The 26,661-nt window shown below is 40.6% G+C and overlaps 2 protein-coding genes across 3 annotated transcripts in view; one reads left to right on the top strand and one right to left on the bottom strand.

The window, feature by feature from the left end:
- Positions 1–814: 814 nt before the first annotated feature.
- The window catches only part of psmd1 (proteasome 26S subunit, non-ATPase 1), a 33,552-nt gene continuing 7,705 nt past the window's right edge, over positions 815–26,661 (bottom strand). Inside the window, exons 17-25 of the mRNA XM_068729265.1 lie at positions 14,581–14,695; positions 11,976–12,092; positions 10,905–11,007; positions 6,995–7,164; positions 5,684–5,776; positions 5,301–5,387; positions 3,241–3,453; positions 1,725–1,890; positions 815–1,016 (exon numbers count right to left, since the gene is read on the bottom strand). Coding sequence (XP_068585366.1) covers positions 1,744–1,890; positions 3,241–3,453; positions 5,301–5,387; positions 5,684–5,776; positions 6,995–7,164; positions 10,905–11,007; positions 11,976–12,092; positions 14,581–14,695 — 1,045 coding nt within the window. The 3' untranslated portion in view covers positions 815–1,016; positions 1,725–1,743. The remainder of the gene's footprint in view (positions 1,017–1,724; positions 1,891–3,240; positions 3,454–5,300; positions 5,388–5,683; positions 5,777–6,994; positions 7,165–10,904; positions 11,008–11,975; positions 12,093–14,580; positions 14,696–26,661) is intronic.
- On the top strand, positions 14,135–26,041 carry htr2b (5-hydroxytryptamine (serotonin) receptor 2B, G protein-coupled). 2 transcript variants are annotated; one of them, XM_068729285.1, is made up of 4 exons: positions 14,135–14,156; positions 20,653–21,261; positions 23,327–23,527; positions 24,447–26,041. In XM_068729285.1, the coding sequence occupies exons 2-4, from the start codon at positions 21,000–21,002 to the stop codon at positions 25,403–25,405; spliced, it is 1,422 nt and encodes a 473-aa protein (XP_068585386.1). In that variant the 5' UTR covers positions 14,135–14,156; positions 20,653–20,999; the 3' UTR covers positions 25,406–26,041. The 2 variants fall into 2 exon arrangements, with proteins under 2 accessions (XP_068585386.1, XP_068585378.1); XM_068729277.1 differs by lacking the exon at positions 14,135–14,156 and adding an exon at positions 19,607–20,087.

Raw genomic sequence — 26,661 nt, 5'->3', positions numbered from 1 at the left:
GCTTGGAATTATACTTCAGTATACCACAGTAACATCGGACAAAAATATCTAAAAACACTGAAGCAGCAAACTTTGTGAAAGCCAATACTTTTGTACTGGCCAAGGGCGTAGAGAGGAAATATGAGCGTGAATGCATTACATTTGGATTCATAATGGCAGGCAGTGACGTGTGCGAGTGGAGAAATACATTTACAGCCCAGTTTATTTGATGTTTTTACCTTTTTTGTCTTATGGTTTTCTTTCTCATATATTTGGAAAGGTAGTCTTGGGAATTTATTTTTACAGAAGTGTGCCTTAAGTTACAAAAGGTTGAGAACCCCTGACCTAAATTAAGCAAAATAAAAAAACTTTGTTAAAAAATAAGTGCTTAAAAAAAAAAAAAAAAAAATGTTATACTACACAGCCACTTTCACTCAATTAAATGCATTGAAAGTGTTGATGTATCACAGCTTCATCAACAAGTTTTTTTAATGGACATAAATTATCATTACTGTCACTGAAATCAAGAAAAGAGACATTTTAAAGAAACTGTCACACCTAAATGGATTGTTCATCATCATCATCATCATCATATTGTTTATAGTTTTCATGACTTTCGACCTCCAAGGCACCAGGAACGTTATTCACCCCCCCCTCCCAAGAGTAGTTTAGTGTATATACAGTAGACTCAGCTCACTGTACAGAGACAGACTGAAGCAGCTGCTGCTGAGTGCTGAAAATGTAAACCAGTCTAAATGTATGGGGATTAGAGAAATTCCCTCGTTGCACGCCTGGTGAAAATACCCACTCAAATAAACACACACTCCACAGCCTCCAATATATATCATTTTTTTTTTATTGTACGGACAGAAAAATTATACAATTTGAGGATGTAAAACATTCCCTGTCTGGCAAATGAGGAGACGGAACAGGAAATAAACGTGTAAAAGAGGAAGCAGGTAGTAGGTGGATGAATAGATGGATGCATGGATGGGAGACGCTGGACCAACATGCTGACATCTCATTTCTTCAGATGCCTGAGGAGAGGAAAAAAAAAAGGTGCAAACTGTAATTGAAGAACAGCACAGTTTCTTTCCCCAAACGCCACAATCCACACACTCTGCATTTCAGCTGCGTTTGAGAACCAGTGAGCTACACATCAGCATAGAATTGGGCTTTTAATGTCTCTGCACAGCCACACAGGTGCAGCAAAACAAGAGAATCTCTACACAGAGAAATCAAGTAGATTCAGAGAAAACACCTGCATGTATGAAGCATCACTATATGGGCGCTTGATTCACTCAAACGCACCGACTGAACACATTTCAAAGCATGTGACCTTCTCTAAAAACTCGGTCACTCGGTCACTGACCACTTTTGCTGCCTCTAAGTCAGCCCGACAGTGATCTCTGGCGTGTTTACTCCGTCACAGCACTTGAACCTCATTAAGAGGTGACATAGTGTGCATCGAGGCCCTAATTTGGTCATTGACACCTCATCGGTTTCATCACACGCAACAGCGAGCGCCGACATGTGGAGGCGAGCTGAGATGATCCAACACAAACACACACAGCCAGGAACCATTAAGCAGCTGGTGTGAAGGTTTGGAGATGCCAGTGGGTGTTTACGTTCCTCAGTCACTGACGAGTAAAACTGGGTTAGACTTGGAAACAACAGCACAGACCCGAGTTCTGCGTTATCACATAACATAACTTCAAATAAAACGCTATGTGGCAGTGTGTTACCTTTGCTGCGAGAGCATTTCTACTCGTCGATGTACTCAAAGGGCTCTGGTGCCTCTGGTTCCTGCTCTTCCTCCTCAATCTTGGGACCGTGGGCCGAGACGGGCTCCACCAGGTCCTCCTCTTCCTCACTGGTGTCTTTCATGATGATGATCCCGCCTGTGTGGAGCTGGTGACAGACGAGAAAAAAAAAATAAAAATCAGCCAACAGCATTTAGCCAATGGGTTGAGTGCCATCACTGGTTGATACACTCAAAAGATATTCATGTTTGAAGTACCTGTACTCAAAGTGCACTGTATTTATTTACATCTCACTCTTCACTGTTGATGAGGAACTTGATGCTTACGTAACAGCTGGAAAGAAACTGAGCTCAGCATTTACTCGGTGCTACAGTTTGGTTTAACTACAATGAGCAAGCAGAAAGCAGCTGATGTTGCACTAAAAGAGAGAAATGTGTCCTCTCTCAGTACTCTAATCCTGCTGGAAGAACCAAACATTTTTTTTTTTTTTTTAATTCCCAGGGCCAGATCAACCCTCCAGGGGGTCCGGGGCAAAATGAGTGAATTAAATAACCTTTCAGTGTATTGTGTGAGCTTTAGTAAGTAGTTAGTAAATATTGTGTTTGGGAAGATAGTTTTACCCCCTCTAGATCATGTAGGTAAGGTTCCTACTATTTAAACTCTATTAGTCCCAAAGACTGGAAACATTAACGCATGTTGATCCACATCATAGGGTTTCAATAAGCCTCCAGACACTCACCAGATTTCAAGATAAGTCTGTAAAACCTTTTCACTTCCTAAACCCGCCATTGAATGTAAAAACAAACCCTTAAAAGGGAAAGCAGCATTACAAAAAGTTAGACAACTTTTTGGCAATTGATGCGAGACGTCGTACGTTGTAAGACAGTACTTCCTCTTAACGGGACTCGGGTGAGTTCTCATTGGACGACCGCACGCCTTCCTGCCATTTACTGCGGAAAACTGTCAACATTTACAGCAGTCGTCTGGTTTATAGACCTGAAGAGGTGGGAGGTTCTGGACTTGGATGTTTCCAAGTCACCCAACAAGCTGGATCCTGATCTAAAGGATTTATTTTAAAAAGGAAAAAATCCTCTCTGACAGTTTTACATTTTTAAATATAATGTAATTGTTGTTTAGTACGTAAAAAAGTCTTAGAAGTGTCATTATCACAGTAAACTTTCTCAAGCACTGGATTTGTACGGTTACAATTTACCTTATATCAACAAAACGGAGCCAGATATTAATAATGGTAATAGACATTGCGTGCTTTCACACTTTCAATCAACGCTAATGTCATCGTCAGTTTGGTTTGTTAAGGCCGGCGGAATTAAACACAGACCAATTGAAAAAGTGAATTTTGGCCCAAACTCTTGCAGAGTTTTGTCGTTTGTAATTTCTCCTTCGTAAAAGTCTTGTTAAGACTTTTTGCTAATGCCTCTTGAATCATTTGAACAGCATTCAGACAGACAGGCAGGCAGGCAGACAGGTGTGTTGTTACCGGTTTGAAGGGCTGGTAGCGGCAGGTCTCTGGCATGTTGAGGACTTTGAGCTGAGCCGGCATCACCCTGGCCGGGTTCTCCAAGAGCTGGAAGTTTGGCTCCGCCTCTTTCTTTTTCTCCTTCTCTTTCTCCTTTTCCTTCTCCTCGTCCTTCTTCTCCTTCTCCCCCTTCTCCTTTTCCTTCTCCTTTTCCTTCTCTGCCTCCTGGACCTCCTGTGAGAGAGAAGCAGCATTTTCTGCATCAGGACTACTGTGATTATTTTTCTTAATGTGTGTGTTTTATCTGTACCGTTCTTATCCCTGATTGTTTCTGGCATTTCACACATTTATTTTTTACCTCTCTTTTGGCATGTATATTATACTATGTCTTCTGCTATGTATATTATACTACGTCTTTTATGTAGAAAAAAACCCTAAAACATAAAATCAATTCAGATATTTCATAGGGGATACTTTTATACCTACTATACTCACACCACATTCAGAATATATTTGTGAAATATACATTTGACATTATTTGACAGTTCAGAGGAGTTTTGAGTAATAAATTATATTTCTCCCTCTTTCTGTTGTGATTCAGTCCTGCTATTGATGGCCAGTGATTTGTAAGGCTATCAGGCAGACACTGGAGACCCATTAACAAGACACTGAAGGACAGAAGGTGCCAAGGGAGCTGACAATAAAAAAAGAACAACTTTTGTATCTCAAGACCAAACCACATCATCTCCTGCAGATGTTCTGAAATATTGAGGCTGTCTTTTCTCCTCTGGCTCGGTTTCTAAAGGGAGGCTTCAGGTGTGACCTGTAGAAGCAGCCGCAAATACTTGATTATTAGTACTACTTGTACTGTTTTATTATAACCATCAGCAGTCAATTTCTTGAGTATTCTTATCCTAAGCCTTGTATCCATTAAATGTTATATACACACTCAATCTGGAATTTCCAAATAATAAAAAAAACTGTATTTTAGGGCTACAACAATGGTTAATAAGTTGATTATTTTCTAAATAGATTGCGTACAATACATCAGATTATACTAAAAAGGTATAAAAAATTCCAGAGTTAGTGATTGTTAGAAATTGTTTGTTTTGTCTTACCAACAGTTTACAATCCAAAAGGCATTTCATTTATTTGATTCCAAGTCAAGAAAATCAGCAAATCCTCACATTTCAGTTGCTGGAAACGGCAACATTTTTAAAGGAAAATAGATGAGCTAAACATAAACAAAAATGGTCAAAACCAAAGCCAGCTTGAACCGTCTGACCTCAGTGTGAGTGGATACCTCCTCCTTTAAAAAACCTGAGCTGTGTGGAGGTTGGACATTTCCAAGCTCGTCTCTCAGCACCGGAGCTGAGATGTAGCGTGTCCGAGCGGATCAAACGTTCAGAAAATCCCACTGAACGTTACACCGAAGTCTCTCCGTGAACACACTGGGTGTGGGCGAGTGAAAAGAACTAAAAAGGTAGCTGTGTGTATGTTTTGTCAAAGAGCAAAAGAGACTGCCTCAGATACCATTAAGTACCTGGATTTTTAGGATTTTATCTGCATACCAGCAGGTGTTCGCTGAAGTGTGTAATTTCACTGTTTGCAGTCTGGAAAAGACACGTGTGGTATGTAATGCTTAAACTAAAAACATCACTACCAGGACACACGCTGTGGCTGCTTTGCCATGTGGTCTGTCGTAAAAAATAATCCCGGCATAATGCACTGCAGAGCACACACCTGAATATTATACGGTCTCTCGCACTACCTTCAAAGCAGTCTGGGAGTCCAACAATGTAATAAATTACTGAAAACTGTACTTCAAATACAATGGAAGGGTTTGAAATCGTCAAATTGTTTGAATTTAGGCAGACCACCTTTAAAATGGGTTCTTTTAGGGTAAATCTCTCTGTTACAGTAGATAAAACTCTACTCCTTCATTCTCAATAAATTAACACAACTAAATCAACCACCCCGCAGTGTTGCTGTGAGTGATTGAAAACAAACAAGGAAACAAATTAAGGGTTTTAGTAATGAGGGAAGAGAGAGTTTTTCAAGGGCTGTGCATTTCAACTCACCACCTCCATCTTCTCCTCCTCCTTCTCTTTCTTTTCCTTCTCCTTCTTCTTGGCTTTGGCTGTGATGGAGAGCACAGCGGTGGATACCTGCCATGCACAGAGAGAGCAGAGATGTTTCCACAATGTAAGACAATACCAGAGACACCCAGACCTACAAACACGGCTTAAAATGCACAGAACTAGTCAACCACAAAATAAACGCTGCTCGCTCTTTTCATTACGTTCTCCGAGAACTACGATTGTGAAATGAAGCAAGTGAGAAAAATAGGCCAGACAATGATGAGGGAGGGTTAAAAATGATGCACAAATCAATACAAAGTGAGGTTGGCTTTGCGCAACTAATAATTTGAGAAAAAGAAAACAAGCCGATCTGTCGTTCTCACCTTCTCCTTCTCTTTCTCCTTGGGAACCTCCAGAGCTGGTGGGTAGGCGAAGGTGGAGGGCTTACAGTTAGAGCGATACTGCACCTTGGGCATCTAAACAGGAAGAGAGAAGAAGCGCAGCTGTTTAGCAAATTAACATGAGCTAACCACGATCTGCCCGTCAGATCCACTCGAGTCAAAACCTTCTCTAAAACCTGGCAGCTTTGTGTCGTCTCAAATGTCGTAGTTCAATGCAGATTTTATGATTTTAGATTCTAGTGGCCGGCCAGTGTAATTTGGGTTAAATCTAAAAAGTAGTTATCAGTCAAATCGTTTTACACTCTTGTCACTGGAAAGAGCTCGGCTTAGTTAGTTTTGAAAGTTAAATTTACATTTATCTGTATATTATCTTTATAGACAAAAGAAAGAAACACTTACTACAACATCCTCCTTCACCTATTAGCTGCTGGCGTAATTTAATGTAAAAATGAAAAAGTGGTCCGTCAACTTTCCCGAGATAAACATAAAAGAAGTTCTCCGGCCAGAGCAGCACCAGGTGCCTTCTGTTTAGTGTGAGCCTTCAAATCCTAACAGTGTTCTGAAAGTAAATGACTCAACAGAGCCTCTGATCCAACAGAGCACACAATACAGTACGTGACTAGGGACTTCCTATTTGTTATCACCAAATAATTCAGCTTTTTCACTGTAGTATGGAGGCAGAAAGAGAAGCAGTGAAGTGACTTCTCGTGTATCGACGCTAAAAAGAACTTGTAAATGAAGAGGATGTTCCACGTCCAGACTTCAGAGACTCGTGCTGTGTAGTTAAACAGGTGCTGACGAGCCTTTGGCACAAAGTCTGTTTGTTAAACCCTGCTGTCCCCACCGCCCCTCTGCTCTCTATCCCTGGTGTATTATTTAGGTCTTTACACCAACTATATTCTCCAGGGCCTTGTAAAGCTGGGGCTGCACAACACAATAAAGTGTGTAAGGGTCTCTGGTGTCTGACATTTGATGGGTAATATCCCTTAATTTACACCCACATTGACAGCACCTGTTTAGGATTCCAATGTCACGGTGATGCCTTTGGTATCAGTGAGAACAGGATCACAATCAGGAGGGCCTCGCTTATGGGGAGACTGGTGACAGTTGTTACCGAGGCAAGAAGCGAAATAGTTTCAGTCCAAAGACCCCCCCCCCCCCACCACACACACACACACACACACACACACACACACACACACACACACACACACACACACACACACACACACACACACACACACACACTCCTACTAACACACCAAATCACAGCGAGTCTAGCCACTTCAGTACCTTGAGGTCCTTGTTGAGACCGATTATAGCAGTTGGTTGGAAGGCCAATGACAAGAAGTGGGAGAGGGGGAACCAGAACCAGAACTGGGTGAAGACCAGCAGGCCGACCAGTGACGGCATGTGAGTGTGACCAGTCCTGGACTGCAGAGAGATGGTCACGTTACGTCCACCTGATCGACAGAGGAGGGAGAGAGGCTTTCAGGTACAAACTGACATTACATTGGTCATTCACCAGATGACACACCAGTTAAAAACAAATGTTATACAAAGTAACTAGAATATGACAATAATATATATATATGTGTTTCCTAACTACAGTACAATATAAAAATGTTACTTCAATTGTAAAATCTAGCATGTTCCTCCCCACATGAACATGTAGAGTGAACATACTAGAAGCTAGCTTGTGATCTCAGATAAAAACATACTTGCTGCCACATTATTTACAGACTGCCTGGTGATATAAGAGGACAATTTAACTGCAGGTATAAACGTTTTTTTGGTTATAAGAGAGCTGTGAGTGAAACTACTGCCATCACAATCCATGATTAGCATCAGTAGCACTCGACATAACCTGGCAGTTTATAGATTGCTGTGAGCAACTACAAAGAACAAATAAAAAAGGGAATGTAATCGTTAAAACAGCTTCACACTGATCACTCATTGTGAAACAAACCCACGTCAACTTGGCACAAGGTAAGATGAAGGAGTGGGAGGTTAATGAGGGCACAGACCAGGACGGTCACCACCCTGAGGAGGTCGTCTTTTGACTTCAATTTATCTGATCTGTTGATCCCACGGCAAAATATTACAGGGACAAACTGGCGAGCCAATTAAACCCAAGAATGCATTGTCTACTGCATCCTGCATAGAAAAAGAAAAAGAAAAACTTCATTCATTATCATTAGATGTGAGCTACATCGTAAGAGGTTTGACAGCTGCCTTAAAATAACAGATGCCTCTACCAATTATAGATTTCTTCAGCATTTCTCAACCTTTATTATGGAAATGAGCCAACAGATCTACTACTTTCCCTCGGTCTGGTCTTTTTGCTAACGAGTGTGACTTGTTGTCGGAAGACGGTGGAAATGTGAGTGAGAGTTGGAGACCCAAAAGGTTTTGAAAAGTGTTCAATGTCATCGCTGATTATTTAGCCGATTTCGAGGATGTAAATGTGAAGCAAGATTTCAGAATGAGGCTCAGACAATAATAAACAGACTGGATCAAGTGAAAGGTGAAGAAAACATACTTGTCTGTTCTTTCCATTATGTTGTCAGAAATCCATAATAACAATCTGAGCAGCCCGTTTAGCGGGTGCGTTCTTGTTCAATACTGGACCATCTTCAAAGATTGCTGCCCCAACGAGCCACATTGACACAATCACATGGGTAAATAGGGTCCAGGTTGAAAAATACCAAATCTACCCTTTAAGGTTAAGAGTTGAAGCCTCACTGTGGTTATTCATGGTGAACGTGTCTGCTTGACAAAATAGAAACTTAGGTATCAGTTTGTCTGCAGAGCGGAACGAAAAGGGCGTGATGAATAGGGGTCAAGGGTGCTCCTTGGAGCAGCACCAAAGAGTAACAGACCTCTCGTGGCCTTTCTGGAACAAACAGTAAGGAGGGACTGCAGAAGGGAAGACAAAGGGAGGAAGAGACGGTAGGAGGCAACCAGGATGAATCTGTCATTTCTTTAGCGAACAAAAGAAATACTTTCCTTTAAAAAGGAAGGTAGGTTACTAGGGAGTAGCCCGTCCAACCAAAAATTAGATCTTCCCCAGACAATACCAGTTAAATCATCTGCTGTCTTTGTGCTTTGAGCTCTGCGGCCTTATCTTGACATCTGAACTGGTGTTGAAACCGTTCCAGTCCCACGGATTGAACATTGGCCAGAATGAGCCACGAGGTCGGCTTGCTGCACCACGACTGGGTGCTTAAGAGTCTCTTAAAAACTTAAAGAGGTTGAGAGCACTTGACTAGCAGCATCCCATCCCCCCCCCCACTGTTTTTGCCAACTCCAAGTTTGGTGGGCCAATTTTCATTCCAAGAAGTTAGTGAGGGAGGCACGGGGATAGGAGTGATTCCTCATGAGGTGTTATATGACAAATTCAACAAGCAACGTGCTCGCTGTGTCGCTTTCAAAAAAAAAAAGAAGGTGAAACCAACCAAATCCAGTCAAACAGAAGACAGTGGTTTTTTTTCCCTCACATTCATGTACCGTTACAATGACTGAGGGAAAGTCTATAAATGGGGGACGAACATGTAGGGGTGAGAAAAAGAGTGTGACATTTCCTGGGAAATTAGCACCAGTGATCATGAAACCGACCTCCAATCACTTCCGCCCGTCAAATTAAACACAATTACCCGAGCACCTCAAAAATCGCCTAACCCCGTAGAAGAACCAGAATACTGAAAACATTCACGACACACAAGCTTGAGCGTGTCTGACACTAAAACAGGAGGAGTGGCGTTTTCTTGCATGAATGTGTTTAAACTGTGAGCTTCACACTGAATTGTACTGAGAATTACGAGTTTGGCATGACAAGTCGAGGGAGTGGGGAGTGTGTCTGCTGTGTGAAAAATGAAACCAGTGGTCAGGGTTTTCTCACGCAGGGTCATCTTGGCGTGTCTGCTGACTTTATCACGATTAATTTGCCCGATTTGATATGCGATTGAGATCCTTTCCATCATCAAGACGGCTAACCTGCTCAGAACAAAAAAAAACATCAAATCATGCTCCAGGAGGGGCGGAGCTAATTAAGAAGCAATTATATGGCTGATGAAAAACATTCATGAATCACATCATCAAAAAAATAAATAAAACACATACACTGCACTTATCCTTTCAAGTAACGCTGCAAATACTTGAGATAGACTTCACTTTGTGTAAGTTGCAACACCAGATAGTGTATTTTGACAGCAGTGTGTAAACAGAGCTGGTTTCTTTCTGGCTTAGCACACAAGGGTTTTATGTTAGTGCTAGAAAATGGATTTCTGCTGCAGCCTGCATTGAGGGTTTGTGTATACATGTGAATATGGGGGTGCTCTGTGTGTACACGAGTGTGCAGCTCTTCACGTGATGATGTGCAGCTCTCTAGGACCACACACACACACGCACGCACGCTTGTGTCCACAAACACTCGCACATACATACAAACACAGAGACCATCAGACAAACAGCAATCACCAGTGGGAGACCAACAGGCCATGTGGCTGAGAGCAGAGCGGAGCTGAGAGGTAGGAGCGCCAGGTGCTAATGCACCTTAGCATGATCTGTTCCAGAGACACAGTGCACGGGTGGTCAACCAGAGAGGGTTACTTCACTTGTTTTACAGTGTAATTAAGAATGTGGGTCATTTGGTATCCCTCCTGAGGATTGAGGGCACAGAGGGAAGTGGGACCACATACTGGTTTGATCTCCTGCTCAGTGGCAGACATGGAAACATCCATCGCCTACTGGTGAGATCAAGCTGGTGTCTCGAACAGACTATATTCCCAACTACCAGCTAGGGATGAGCATTATAGACAAAAATACTACTCGATAATCACTGGGAACTATTTGATCATTATTCAAAGATTGCCAGCACATTGTCAAATCTAACTCTATGAATTAAGAGTTTATTATGAGCAAATTGTTGGATGCACCGTTCAAACTTTTTCAGTCCCGATACAGATACCTGGGCTTCGGGTACCGGCCAAAACAGAAATGTCATTATGTTACAAATTACGGGGACGCCAAGCACCCACTCCGATGGAAAGGAGTGGAAATGAACATGCCACGTTTTCAAGACGATACATAAACTACTTGATTTTTTACAAATGAATGAGTATTCAAAAATCATGACCCCTCCCTACCACCAGCCGGTATGAACAGCGAAATATGTCAGGTGCCCGCGTGTTTTGAGACTCACCTGCATCGAGGATTCCCTGAGCCAGGATGGCTCCAAACTTGGCCATGACGTCATCATGCTTGTCATTGATCACCTTCGCATAAAGCTGCCTGAATTGGTTAACCTAAAATAGTGTGTGTGGGGTGGGGGGGGACGGGGACGACACATGTTAACGTACATCACAGAACTGATGGTGTGACACCAATGACCGAATACATTTTATTTGTTCAAATAAAAATGTTGACTCCAGAAGAGTTTTAACATGTTATATGACATTAATTTACAGCATTGGCTCTCAATTTAAAGAAATGCAAGTCTGTTGAATTCTGTGACTCCTTGTTAGAGGCTCTTTAAATTAAGGGGAAGATAAGTTTCACAAATCGCATTACAGCCTGTGACAGCTATATTCAAACTTCTGTCAGCACAATATTCAGACCAAAGCCACATCAGCATTGCCACGCCCATGATGATGGTGTAATACCTGGGAGTCCCGGCACTAACAGCAGATTTCGAGAACCATGGTGAAACCTTGAGTTAACACTGTGCTGCGTAGTTACCAGTCAAATTGGGCCAATTTACCACTCTAAAACAAGAGGCCCGAGACCTCTGTCTACAAGTTGGAAATTACAAAGAGAGGAACTTTGAAATAAACAGTCATGGATATAATGCCATCCGACATTCCACTGTTTGAAAAAAAAGAAAGAAAACCCTGCCTCTTGCACAATCCTGCATACCGCCTTGAGCTTTAAGGACTGTTGCTGTGCAGATGAGTCTTTGAAAATGTGTCTGGCAAATCTTAACTGTCTATGACAACGAATGAGGTGCTCCAAGGGCGAGTGTGTGCAGTTATACCAGGACTAGTCACTCTCCAGCCTTCCATGACACGGACATCTGATGCCTTCTGCTTTTAGTCAAGTCTTCCTCTTTTCTTTCTCCTCACTCTTTAAAACAGGAGGAACTCTTCCAGACCAAAGCTACTGCTGAGTAAAGGTCTGCTAGAACTATGAAAGAGGTCTCTTCACCTGGCTGTCATGACGGCTGGCTAAAGTGTTGCCAAAAAAACCAGCAAAACACAAACGTTTTGGATCTTACCTTGGGACAGGTGACTTCGGACTGCTGGATCATGATGAGGGCAGAGGCAATGAGGGCGCCCTGTCTCACATAATTCACTGGGTCATTAGTCATCGGCTCAAGCAGATTGATCGCCTCCTGTGGAGATAAAAGGCAGAGCAGAAAAGTTGGTAATCTGGTTTAAAATCAAGTGTACTTTCAGTAATTGCCTATTTACAAGCTGCCCAACCCTTATGGGGCTTGTAATCAATCATCTACTGCCATATGTAACCCACTTCCAAATTGGGACGCAATGAATGGCTCATCATATTAAAAATGATTTGGAGTGGAAAAAGTTGATCTTTGATGTAAATAAACAATGATTCAATCAAATGAATTTCCCATGTACAATGATGGACAGGCTGCTACAAACTTCTTAATTCTATGTATTTCACTCCAAAACATTTTATATTTTGCCATTTCCAACTGAGCAGATCAGAGCAATAGGAACCCTTTTGTTTGAATACAGGAAAATGTGTTATCAACAGTGGCAAAGAGACACACATTAATAAAATTAGTGTCATCCATATCGGGTTGCCCAGGAAAACTGAGTTGCGAGAGGCCCCGCCTTTTTTCAGTTTCCTCCAATGATCACTGTTAACGTAAACATGAGGGAGGCCCACCTCTTTCCTTCTTTTATTTCTAAACTCCGTTCTGTCCTCAGCTGAGCAGTAATGGCTGTAACCCACACCAGCAGACTCAGAGGGAGGCGTCAGCTCCGCAGAGGAAAGAGAAACAAACTGGGACGATGACAGCGGAGGTAAAATAAACCATGTTTCATCTGTGCTCTGGGCTCAGCTGGCTGAGACAGCCGTGTACCAGGATGATAAGTTGGAGCGCAAAGCCAACACAAGTCGACCACATCCTGTTCCTGATAGGTTGTCAAGGGGTTTAATTGAGAGTATTTACTGTCAGACCCAATCAGCTGAGCAGGAAGACACACAATGTGGTTTGCTTAAGATCCTCTTAATCCATGTACAGTGGTGGACTGTTTTCTTCAGGCTCTCGCCTCAGAGTGAGCTGAACTTTAAATTAGATTCAATTCAGTTCTGCTAAAAACTGGCTAGAAGGTTGTGTAAATAAATGGAACAGTGCCGAACACACAATTTCCATTTTCATGCATATTTATATAAAAAATGCTTCCAGCCAATTCACTAAACAAGCTGAACAGTATTTAAGATTTTCATTATGGCACAAAAGTAGCAAAACAAAGAAAAAGGTCAAACCGCTTTCATGTGCAGTTTTTTCTTTTACTTATAAAGTAAAAAGAAAAAACATCCCAAGGTGTATAAATGATGGCAAAGGAATGTGCTCCCTCTTAATAGGTGACCCACTTCTCTTGCCACAACATCATTATTCTCACCAAGGACCTAATGTGCTAGAGGTCTTAATCTGGGAAAACCAAGCAGCGGTGCTTTGGAGCTGATCAGCTGTAGCATGTCTCGACCCAATCTGGTCCAAAAACATTCACTTTAGTGCTTCAAGGCTCAGGACGCAATGAGCCGTGACTCTGCTTCGGCTCTGCCACCTGAGACTGATCAGCCCACATAGTTAGACAACTCAGGAACTGGCAGCACCCCGACTTCTGTCTTCTTCACTCTCCTTTTCGGACTCCAATGAACCCAAAATGCGATGACAGGTTACAGCCTTGTGACTGTGAGCCAATTTGGACTATTTTATCAACAAATCTACCGAGACCGTTCCACAATTTATGAGCTCCTCAGTGCTGATATTCCATGGAAATCAAAGCTAATGTCAAAAGATTCCAAGTAGCTGCTTACTTTATACTTTTGAATCACTATATAGAGTAATTAAGATAATGGTCTTTGATCAAACTGTGGCATGATTTGAAAATTGTCCTGAACCAGATGAGGTTGAAAAGAAGATGACGGTCTTGTAGGATCATCTTAGGATAATAACAGCGTGTATTTTGAGCAACAACATTACACACAATCAATTTTAGTAAAGCAACATTTGTTCTGGTGGCATCATTACATCTGACAAGAGAAAATTTACTTTTTCACAGCACCTTCTGCAGTGGCTTTAAGGACAACCCTTTGTGCAGCATAGATGGTCTTTGCATCAGTGACGCACATCTTACGCCATGACACAAAGAAAGCACATCGGATGAATGACGACAGCAGGGCCAATGTCGCCTTTGTGGTGAGGAAAAAAGGCTATCTAAGCCATTCTTATACGCAAGAATATTCCAACCGGAATGAGCTCTTGTGCAGACATCTTATTATATGAGAACTCATTATTTATATCTGAAACCATTTGTGTGGCAAGGTTTGGTAAATATGATTCACTCTTATATGGTATCTTTAATGAGAGCTGGAGCATGAGACTTCTATTCTCAGTCGCCAGGCCTTTATTTTGAAACAGGCCTTCATTTCTTTTTCCCCTCTTTTAATATATTTGTGTTACGTCAAACACAGTTGCATGTTTCACATTGAAAGTCCACAAATAGTTCAGACAGCAAAATTCCTATGCTTCCTGGTAAGCTTTTATGTTTGAACACTGCTTTTAGTTTGCAGCAGTTCACCACTATGAGAGAAAATTTTTAAGTTAAGGGGGAGGCACTCACCTTGTTGCCTGTCCCAGCACAGCAGATACCCAGGGCCATGGCAGCCCCACAGCGCACATGTGGGTTGTAGCTCTCAGACAAAAGAGACACCACACTGGGACACTGCTCAGGGGTCCTTAAGAGAGACGGAAAGAAATTAAGAGAGTCAAGAAGAGGCAATTGAAGTTAACTGTTAAACGACACAGAGTTAAGAAAAAGAGCCCGAAGAATTCATTTGCTCTTTTCAAATGGAGGTTGAGGAAAATGTCACTAACAAGTATAGGTGTTGCAATCAATTTCTGAAATCACAACTATTGTTTGTTTGGCACATGTGTGCAGGAAGCTTTTTACAAACTATGCCAGTGTTTTTCCATTAAGGACCAAGACCACAGGTCTATTTTATCCCATCAGAGATTCATGATCAACCTAAACGTCGACAGGCAATGCTCCAAATCTTGCACATTTAATATTCCCATCACTGTGATGTTGCTGCTGGTAAAGGTGAAGCTAACTTTAACTAGTTTATATACTTAATAATTAGGCTATATACTTCTTTATAATAATTTAGAATTTCTTAGTTGATACATATTTATCATTAAGAATCTGAATTTGCAAAGTAGTAACTAATACTGACAAATAAATGTAGTGAATTAAAAGTACAATATTTTCCTCTGAGATGTAGTGGACTAGAAGTATAAAGTTACATAAAATGGAAACACTCAACGTACAAGAATCTTAAAATTGCACTTAAGTACAGGACTAAAGTTCAGGACTTAAGTTCCTTAGAGGTCTTGAACAAAACAGCCACATGAACCATAACAACTGTAGACATCTTGAGATGATGGGGAATGCTTGTTTTGGCCATCTATCAAAAGGATGGTATTTGCACCAATATGGTGGTATTTGTACAACATGGCACAAAGGGCTAAGGACTAAATACCAGATACAAATGTTTAAGCCACAGGTGCATTTTGCATCTAGAGACTCCCTGTTATTAGACAAAGTGTAGAGAAGAGAGAAAAGTGGAACAGCATGGATATGAAATGTGGGGATTTGATTTATGACTCAGAAAACTCTCCAAGTCCTTATTCATTGTAGTGAAATAAGGAGAATAAAATCAGTGATTCAAACCATACTTAAGAATTACGTAACTGAAAATGTTGTGGGTCTAAATGATTTCTTGCCACCTCTTATACATTATAAACTTTTTTTGTGGATGTTGGTTAAAATGTGCAAAGGAGTGGTCTACATTTATTTTTTTCCAAATGTTCATTACAAAAAATTGTGTAGTTAAAAAAACCAAAAGCATATACATGAGTAACTTAAGCAAAAGACTTAACATGTTGACTACATTACAAAAGCATTGTGGGTCAAAGGGTTGCAGAGAACATGCACAATTATTCGTCAATCTGGGTGAATACTGTAAGTTGCTTTGGATAAAAGCGTCTGCTAAATGACCGTAATGTAAAGTGAACTTGATGAGGTCTAAATGAGAGGCCAACTATGCTGTTTGCTCTCCAGTCACAATCAGACACTCTGCAATCAGTATATGCCACATACATGCATCGCCTTGGTGATGAAAACCAATGTAGAGACTTGTTGCATTAGATTTAGGTCACCAGGTGTAAACGCCAACTTTGCCAAGCATCATCATATGGTGGTCTCCTGATCTCAACAAAAAGATTTACGAGATTATATAGTAATATTTAGTGTTGTGGGTATTTTTTAATTGGTCCAACAGATATTTAACTTGGAATAAAGAGGTAAAAGGATGAGGCAATCCGTTTTATAACCAAGAAAGTTATGACAATTTGCTCATGAATGGAGACGTTGATAACATCAGCGCTGCCTTGGCCTCACAGATGTGCGGATTGTTAATATTACTCAGTGCCTTTGAAGTTCACAGAAAGGTTTGGTCCGTCTCAAACAGCCATCATGAGTGAATCAGACTGGTTGTAATTACAAGCCATTATTACTAAAAATAAGAAAAGATAAGAACAAAGAGTTTTGTAAATCCAGTCAAGAAGCCAGCCACATAATCTCTGTGGTTTTACTTTCCACAATTCACTAAAATGTCACATTGTATGAACTGACCCAATAACACTTCCCTCCCACTGAGGAGGCTGCTGTAGTTTCTTACACGTAACTAAACACTCATTGATCCAATAAAAGGAAGAAAAAGAACCGAGGCTAAATCACCCGGCTATAGTTGGCCCTCAGCTTCTAAAACAGCTGGTTTTGTTTTTTGCTTAATGATGCAATTAAAACGGATAAAAACAGTAAATGACAGAGAAAACTATTAAATGAATACTGAAATAAATAAGTAACTGGTTAATACATTTGTCAGTTCATAAGCTAAATGAAAGGACTTCTAGCATAGCTGCTATTACTGGCTCAGATTTTATTAGACCGAACCAAATAAAACTTCAAACGCAAGTTAAGAAACAGTATAAAACAAAAACATTATTGCAATGGCTACAGCTACAATTTATTGCCCCCTAAATAGTGAAAGAAGAGAAGGTGACTAAGACGATCGAGTCCCTCTGTCTCCATTCATCACACCATTAATAGCATTGCCTAAATGTACAATAAGGAGGGGAAACAGAAAATACTAGGATTTGGGTTAAGCCTCCATTGATTTGAACCAATAAATAGGCTCAATAGATTCCTGTACATCGATATACTGTAGTGGCATGTTCTCCATGTATTAGCTCCACTACTCTGTTTGGAATTAAAAGCTCTACGGGATAATCAAGATCACAAATGGCAATTATTGGGAGATCTAGATCATCTTTCAATTCCACCGTTGAGGCTAGTTTATTCTAGTTTGGTAGTCTGATGATGCTCTTCAATCAATACTATGATACGGACCAGACTGTAAAACCCTCGGAGACAAATTTATGATTTTGGGTGTTGGGTATGTTAATTATAGGATGAAAAAGTGGGCTATCAAAAGTTAAAGTCATTTTTTAGCTGACTACAGCAGCTTGAACCACAATTTGCAAAAAACTTTGCAGTGGGTTTTTCAAATAGTTCATTCTAAATCCTTCTCAGCCCTTTCAAAGTAAAAGATAAGCTTATTACCTTCAACACCTGGCAAAATGGAAGAACTCGGATGGAAAGAAGAAATCAATATCCAGCATTTGTTTAGTTTGAAAGGGCAATATAGCAATGCATATTTCAAGCCCAACTGAAACATCCTCATAATGTGTAATGGATTTAAAAACCTCACAACGAACTGAACTACTTGAAAACTCAAAGAGGTGAGAAGAGAAAAGATAATTAAAACGGATTACATGTAACTCTTGCAAAAGGCTTGCAAGCACACTCGGCCTGCTGTGGACATTTAAATCTCACAAAATCCAAAATGTATCCTTTGGAAACGAGTAACCATTTCATACACCATGACAATCAACCCTTCAGCAGTGTACAGTGTTGCTCCTGTAATTTATTGGTCATACGAGCCAATTTAGAAATATTTACTTAAAAAGGTTACAAAAATGCTCCAGGCTTTTACTTGACTGGTTAATGGACTGTATGCTTATATGTGCATGCCTCACATGTATAATGGTGAGTGACAGAGGCTGATACAGCTGCAACCTAATAACTCCCTCTGCCCTGGGAAGTAACACACACACACATTGAGAGGTAGGCAAAAAAAAAAAAGCAGGAATAAAGCTTAGCTAAACAAATTATAGGTCGATTTTGACACATGAAATGTGATTCTGCCACATGAAATGTGATTGTTCCAGTAACTAATGCAGATCTCATGAGCTGGCTTCCTGTCGGTTACAACCAGTCACCCAAATACATTGTGAAAGTACCTGGACAATGTTGTATTAACAAAGCAAAGAGGCTGCATGGCTTTTAGAATTCAATTTAAAAACAAAAAAACAAGAGAAACAAGAGCGAAGCCCTGTAAGTATCAACAACGGAACCATTTTTTAAAATCACAACAATTTGCAGATTTACAAAAGAACATATTACTACTAAAATGTCACAACAACAACAACAACAACAAGTGCTGATTGCTACAGCAGTTTGAAAGTGTGGAAAGTGTAGATCTGTCAAATAAGGTTGCAATCTGAGTCAGCAAGATTGGTTTTCATTCAAAAATGTGCCTGTGTGTCATGCATTTGATGTGGTGTGAGCAGATGTCAGCATACTGCTAGCAGCCCAATTTTCGCTGTACCTTGCATTATGAAAAGAATCTGTATCAAGAAACTGTGGAGGTGGGCTGGGTCATTTTTCCCCAGTAATCACACCGGGTCAGCTTAAAGCGATCAAAAGTTAGACATGCACTCGCCTTTTTCTGACAGACATTAGAGCTACAGTAGGAACTCCTGGGACTGAACATACTAAACACATTTGAAATGGGTGAACAAAAGGAGCCCATGTAGGAATTACCGTCGAATGGGGCATTAGCACCATAAGCAAAGCAGGAGGCATGTTTCTACTAAAGCATTTGTTCTGTGGCCGGCTCTTTCCTGGGAGACCTTAGGGTACACAGATCTATGTGGGGAGTTATTGGCAGTATTTCACACATTTTCTTGAGAATCATCATCTGGTTACTGTAAACTCCAGGGATATTTTATTACAACATCTTTTAACATTTTGCATCTGCTTTGAAAAGCAAAACATTGAGAACACATTTTGAAAGATCAGGAGGAAAAACAAATAGGGTCTAAATTTCAAAAGTAATCATCAGGAAGATGTGATAGGTGTTTAAATGACTTCCCCGAGCTTAATGAGCTCATGCTGGATGAAATAAATAAAAAAAAAACGCTAAGGGGTACAAGTACAATTTTCAAGCACCTTACAACACAAGAGGGCTTCTTCCAATACACCACTACTACACCCCCCCACCACTGCTCGCTTCAAATGGAGGAGAGAACAGAAAGTGACAAATATAAACAGTGGGACGGCTGTGTTGAGGGAAATTACCTCCCAGAACCTCTGGCACACTGCCAGCACCAAGACATTCATCTGTTTTATACAGAGTCCGACTCACAAGCTAGATAGAGGGGAGGGAGGAGTGAGAGAGCGAACTAGACGGGAGAGTGTGCGGGCTGATCGCAGGCTGTGAACGAGATGCAGCGAGTGGGAATGGGAGAGAGACGGAGGAGCCACACCATCTGAAAGTTTTAAACCAATGATCGCGGTCGGTGATGCGAAGCAAGACTGGGGGTTCCTCCAACATGTGGAAGAAAAACAAATTCCACACCATGGACTGCTTCAGACAGAGACAGATTTAGGTTTTACCGCTGAGAGAGGGCATTCTCCGTCACGTTTATATTTTGGGGAGGGAGGAAATGTAAAGGCGAGATAGGGGGACCTTAAAAAAGGTATTAAAGTGAGAAGGCTACGGAGATTGAAATGCATCGGGCCTCAAGCTGCACCGTTCTCCGAGAACTAAATATTGCTTTAGTGTTTATGAAAGTGAACACGTAGCGGCACGGAAAAATACTCGAGGAGTTACTCGACATCGACAAGGATTTAAATGAACATCAGATGTTAATCAGGAGCAGGTAAGAAACCAAGCAAAATCATTTTTATGCTAACTGACAGTGTTTTCTTTTAATTATAGATCAAGTTTAATTCTTCGTCAACGCTTCAACGGCCATTTGTGTGCACATCTTTGTAGACTTAAGTAAAGAGTGATGCAAGCAGTGTACCTTGAATTTAAAGCTTCATGGAGATTTTTAATATCCGTTTTTATACATAAAAAAACTGGCAAAATTCAATATCTCACATTATAGTACTAGTTTTATAAAAACAATGATTGCATTATTTTTAACTTATATGTATGTATAGAAACATGTTTCTATAGACTTAAAGAATCATTTTTTTTGTTAAAAAATAAACAGAAATTGCAAAAAGCTTTATGGAATTTTTCCATATATTTTCCAACTTGTTTCCAAATATTGAGAAAGAAGTGGAGTGTGGCGACCATTACTGTTTCCACATTATGGTAAAGAAGACCCTCCTCATCCGTTACGATAAACATCTCATTATACCATTACTCAGACAAATCAAAGCAAGCGGGTAACAAGGTACTGCTGTTCCTTTAACAAACCTGTTTGATCTTTTAAGTGGCACAGCGGATGACAAGAGCATCAACTCCCTGGGAAAGTGAGGACCCCCGCTAACATCTCGCTGCGGAAGTACTAATCGTGTCGGGATTGTTGCCAGCATTGGAGTTTGAAGTGGAAACCTGTTTTTTTTCATTCCCTCCAAATAGTGGATCCTCTACTGATTTTGAGCTACTTCTATTGGTTCGTACAGTGCAAAAGGGATGAAGCATCCTGTGCATTGACCCCGAGCCGTCACGCCCCACACTGCGTCCTGAGGGACACAGTGACCATGCTGACCGAGTGTCCAACACCAGAAGGATCAGAGCCCCGACCCGCGCCAAGGCCCGCTGTGCCCTCTGCAGCACCATGTCTCAAGCAGTCGCAGCTGCGCTCAAGGCCAACGGCTCACAGTCTGGAGAAGAAGCCGAGGTTAAGCTGAAATGGGCTGCCCTGCTCATCGTCATGGTCATAGTCCCCACTATTGGAGGGAACATCCTGGTCATTCTCGCCGTGTCACTTGAAAGAAAGCTGCAGAACGCCACTAACTACTTTCTAATGTCGCTTGCTGTGGCTGATCTGTTGGTGGGACTCCTCGTGATGCCCGTTGCCCTCCTTACTGTTCTCTACGGTAAGTTAAGAACGGGGTCTTATCTTTGAAACAAACCTGTACCGCAAAATAGCAATAAATACTTGACCCTTCCTGGAAAAACATCTCCTTGATACATTTCTTGGCAACATTCTAATGAAATGATAAATGACATTACCCTTGAAGACCTAGAACACCCATAAACCATTACTAGAAAAGGACAGCAATGATTTAAAGTGAGTCTGAAGAGTGTCTGTGGGGGGACATTTGACAAAGAAAGTCCCTCATTTCATTGAAAATGTGTAGTTAACCTTTCTTAATCTTAATATTCTACAAAGGAAAACAGGCAAGCATACTTACGGGTAGCACAGGAGGATAAAAATAGTTTGTGAGCAACACTAGATACAATCTTGACTATCGCTAAACAAATTATTCTAGATGAAATATAACGAGAGATAATGGAAAATAAACATGCTACTTCCTCTGGCAGTGCTTTGGTGGCAGTTGCACAGAACTACTGGTCTCTGTGATCATTACCCATAGAAATAAAAACTGTTTTATTTTAATTCCTGTGACAGTGCTGTGTAAATACAGCTGCAATGGAACCGATTCAGACTTCTATTCTCTACGCATTAACTCAACTGCAAAACACTGAGCTATGGCCAAGGTCCCCATTAATTCAACAGGAGGATCATAATGATGTCTCTCACAGATAGCAGTGGAGTATAGCGTGACGAAGGGCTATCTGTAGTCTAAAAGAAAAATCATATTTTGCATGAGAACTGTTGCTCTGAAAGGCCTTCACAAGTCTGCTCACAGGTGCTGCTTTCATCTACATGAATAAGGATCAATGCGGTTCATCTACTATTGCATCTCTACTTGTAATAAATCTGTCTACATGCTGTCCACATTGGGATCAAATGGTTTGTCTCACACCCAGATGAAAAAAACAACCTAATTCTTAGGTTGAGAATAAGTGCAGTAAAAGGTGTGAAAGCATTCATGCACACCATATTAATTATACATTTTTTCTACCTCTCCATTCTCTGTGCCAGATGCTTTTTCTGTTATGTGTTGCTTTATGTTTATAAGGCAATGAGTTTTGGTTCATTAAACACAAGCCACAAATAATAATACCACAGCATACAGTTTCAGCAGACAATCATCTATGTACAAAAAAAACCCAGCCAATACACATACTGAATACAATAGAATTAAATAACCGCAGATGAGTTTTGTAAACCAACAACAACAAAGCAATAAGATGAATTGCTATGTACTGACCACGGCCTTGTGTAATCAGAGATCTAATGCCCTCTGTGAAATAATCTTACATTTTCAAAAGGAAACTCTTTTCCTTACTGTATGTTCACAATGTAAAAACATTAAGAACCTAGTGCTGGCCCATTGCAGAGGGCTAACCAAGAGGTTACAGATTTAAAGTTTCTTAATCCAATTAAACAAATATAAATATCACTCTTGTACAGTTACTTGGACTTTGCATCACTGTTTATTGAATTCGGCATGGGACTAAACACATCTCAAAGTATATCTTTAGTACGTGTTGTGACAAATATTTGTCAATGGCTAAGCCTTCCAGATGAAACCTAATCAAAACTATGACTCAAAATATCCAATTGTGACTAAGGAAAAGAAGGGGAGGGTGGCATACCAAAAGATAATTATGCCAAGGAATATTTCCGATAATGTCAATGTGTGACAGGACAAATGCCAGAACAATTACTTGCCAATTTTATGCCTGGAACTGAAAATAAACACTACTGTTGAGCATAGTCTGCGGCCCATCTACATAAAGAGCTTTTAGCTCCATAAACAGTCAGTGAACCCTCCTTTTTCCAGTAAAGTCATTCCTCACAGAGATAAACAAACACCAATCTTTTGCATGAGTGCTACTTCTAATCCCATGCCGTTGTGGTACATCTCCCATAACTGGTGGACCAAAGTATTTTTGGAATGAAACTATACCACACAAGTACATCGTACAGACACAACCACAGATAAGTGATGTACAAAAAAAAAAAAAAAAAAAAAAAGACAGCTTATTGTGGAGAGTGATGAACTAATTTCCTTCTCATCTTCTCTTTAGACTCTGACTGGCCTCTTCCGGAGCCCCTCTGCCCTATTTGGCTTTTCCTCGATGTGCTCTTTTCCACCGCATCCATCATGCACCTATGCGCCATTTCACTGGATCGCTACATTGCCATCAAGAAGCCAATCCAACATAGCCAGTATAAATCGAGAGCCAAAGCCATGGTGAAGATTGCACTGGTGTGGCTCATATCGATTTGTAAGCATAACAACTCAGATTTCCTTAACTTTTACAACTCTGCAGGAGTCTTTACTTTGATTAGTCATTTCTCAGGAACAGTCGGATTTCTTGACTTAATATAAATAGCAGACCTGGTTAAAAGACAAAGAAATATTTGCCAGATGCAATAAAAGTAGATACTGTATAAAACAGCAAGTTGCAGTGTATATGTTTAGGAGGTGGGGTGGTTGAGGGATGGGACAGTATTCTCACACTGTATCAGTAAGTGATGAAACCAGTCTTTAAGGTACAACCCAGTCAAAATTCAAGAGAAACTGGAGTTTGTCCAAAGGGCAATGTGCCTTGTGCATCCAAAGCAAATGACATGTGTCCCTAGGTGAAACAGTGCTTTAGTGCTTTAAGAATGCAACACGTAGCTTCTGTCCATTAAGTTCAACACTAGAGTGTAAAAATGTGCCCGAATCCACTGAGGCATCACTGCTCAATGCTCCATGTCCAGTACTCGGTCCACTAAATGCACTCCGTTTGGCTGATGGATTTGATTTAAATTTGAGCTTCATTTAATGTCCAAAGCCAGAAGATCACATGGAATGAAGTGAGCAGCACTTCAACTCAGCACCATACAGTCAGAGAAAAAACTATTCTACTGTTGCTTGTATTAAGGAGGATCATAGCAAGCCATGGATGACTGGTTTACTTGGTTTTTAAAACACAAAAGGAAATCCTCCAATCAGAACATGCCTGGTTATTCCAAAAACTGTCCTTTAATTAAACATGAATCTTTTGTTTATTTATACGACTACCATCATACGCATAATTAAAGTTAAACACAGGAATGTCTTTCCCTCAGATAATTCATCAATATTACAAAAAAAAAAAAAATAAAAAAAAATAGACCATCAATATTTGTATACTAACTGATCTTGTCATTTTCCAGGTATTGCAATCCCAATTCCGATTAAGGGGCTTAAGAACCACCATCTTCCCAACAACATCACCTTCAACAGTAACCACACATGCATTCTGAAAACGGACACCTTCCACAAGTTCATCATGTTTGGCTCCTTGGCGGCATTCTTCATCCCGCTGACCATCATGATGGTCATCTACCTGCTTACGGTCCAGGTGTTGCGCAAAAAGGTGTATTTGCTCAGGTCAAAGGTGACTCAGCGCTTTAGCTACCCAACAGTCTCCACAGTCTTTCAAAGAGAACAGGCTGCGACTCCACCTCAAGCAGAGCAACTTCACAATCTGGACAGCAGACTTCCCAGGATGCAAGAAAAAACATATGCGGACACAACAAACTCTCCTACGAGAGATGAAATATCCTTTCGGAGAATGTCGACAATGGGCAAGAAGTCAATGCAGACTCTAAGCAATGAGCAGCGCGCCTCAAAGGTGCTCGGCATCGTCTTCCTCCTGTTCGTAGTCATGTGGTGCCCCTTTTTCATCACCAATATCACCTCTGTGCTGTGCACCAGCTGTGATGTTCATGTAATAGCCCGCCTCATGGAGATCTTTGTTTGGGTGGGTTATGTGTCATCGGGCATCAACCCGTTGGTCTACACCCTATTCAACAAAACTTTCAGGCAAGCGTTCACGCGTTACATGACCTGTAATTACAAAACCTCTGCTAGTCACGGTCCAGGAAGGCACCCGAGTGCATCAAACACGGATCGGACCCTTACACGGATTTCATTCAGATCTTCCGTGGCAGAAAACTCTAAACTGTTCATGAAGCGTGGAATGAAGAACGGCATTGGAGCAGTTAGCTACCAAAGTCCACTGAGGAGCCGGCAAGCACCTGTACAGTCATCCAGCGGTGTTTTGCTAGACACAATGCTTCTGACTGAATACGAAGGTGGTAAGCAGGAAGAACATGTTAGCTGTGTATAGAAATACCACACAATTGAATAAAAGGGAGCACTTTAAAATGGATCATATTTATGGTGTGACCTTTTTTTTATCTCTTTAAAGATTAAGGCTAGCCCTACAACGAACATTCAAAATGCATGATTCTGAATATGCTGTTACTCTCAATTTGATTGACAAGTAGTTTAACGCCAGTCCTTACTGTAAAAGAAAAGGCCACATTATCAATTATGATAATTTCAGAAACACACATAAGTCAAACTCACTATTATATGGTCAGAAATATGTCTTATAACGCTGGTCAAATGAATAATGTGAATTCTCAAAGACAGCGCATAGTGTACCAGAAGAAAGTTTGAGTTTTCAAACGTTATAAAACCTTGTGATGACCTGTAACAGGTACACTAGAACAGGAGAACACAGGAGTACATCCTCGTCTATGAAAGATCAAACTTCTGGCCGCCAGACAAACACCTTAGGAATGAAGACATAATGACAACCTTTAACTTCTCTGTGCAGACATAAAATGTTTTCCTATGCTGATCCTCGTTGGGCTATTTGAATATGCTGTTAACCATCTCAGACCACTTGCTTATATTTTGTTAAGACAAACTTAACTCTACCGTTCAAATCTTTTCTGCAACAGACACACAAAGTACATTGCACTCCTGAAATTATACTTATTGTATTTGCTGGACCTTTGAGAAGCACTCTTGTATGTGTATTGCAGGCTGATGTTTTGACATGTTAGAAGTTTTCCAAATAAAAGAATGTAAATACTAAAGAACAAAATCCAGATGAAATAGAAACCTCAATGTGTTCAACAAGATATTTTCTGTGTTGCTGTTCTGAAAGAAAACTGAAAAAATTGTTCTTCTTTTACTGTCGATTTCTACATTCTTATGCTTCTTTATTTCAACAGTATGTGATTTTTTTTTTTTTTTTTAAGATCAGCAAATAGTAAATACCAGAATACTTGCAACTAAGAAAAGTGTGATACAGTGTACTTAGCATTACTTTCACAGTCCCTTTATGCTTAACAGCAGCCGTTTTTAGCATTTTTGTAAGCCACAATACGGAGTAATCCAAATAAATAATAGTTTAAACAACATAAAAGAAACAGAGTTAATAAAATAGAGATTTGGATAAGGTTCCACAAGCTTGGTATGACAGTTTGGAGTGTGTCACTGTTTTATTATTACCTAGAGTCTAGGTAATAGACCGACCCAGGCTCATTGTTAACGAACGTCCCTTTGTAAGAAAAGAGACAAAAGAACTTA

Source organism: Cebidichthys violaceus, unplaced genomic scaffold (genome assembly GCF_023349555.1).
Source record: "Cebidichthys violaceus isolate CVI_PGR_0920_01 unplaced genomic scaffold, fCebVio1.0.p SCAF_101, whole genome shotgun sequence".
NCBI lineage: Eukaryota > Metazoa > Chordata > Actinopteri > Perciformes > Stichaeidae > Cebidichthys > Cebidichthys violaceus.
Note: the sequence above shows the minus strand (reverse complement) of the source record. Positions and strands in the feature narration are given on the sequence as shown.

What these genes read in the sequence shown, in the direction of transcription:
- htr2b (XM_068729285.1), top strand. Translation starts at nt 21,000, where the DNA reads ATGTCTCAAGCAGTCGCAGCTGCGCTCAAGGCCAACGGCTCACAGTCT. An exon ending in CCTCCTTACTGTTCTCTACG is followed by an intron (nt 21,262 to 23,326) that starts GTAAGTTAAGAA and finishes TCTTCTCTTTAG; the next exon opens with ACTCTGACTGGCCTCTTCCG. An exon ending in GGTGTGGCTCATATCGATTT is followed by an intron (nt 23,528 to 24,446) that starts GTAAGCATAACA and finishes GTCATTTTCCAG; the next exon opens with GTATTGCAATCCCAATTCCG.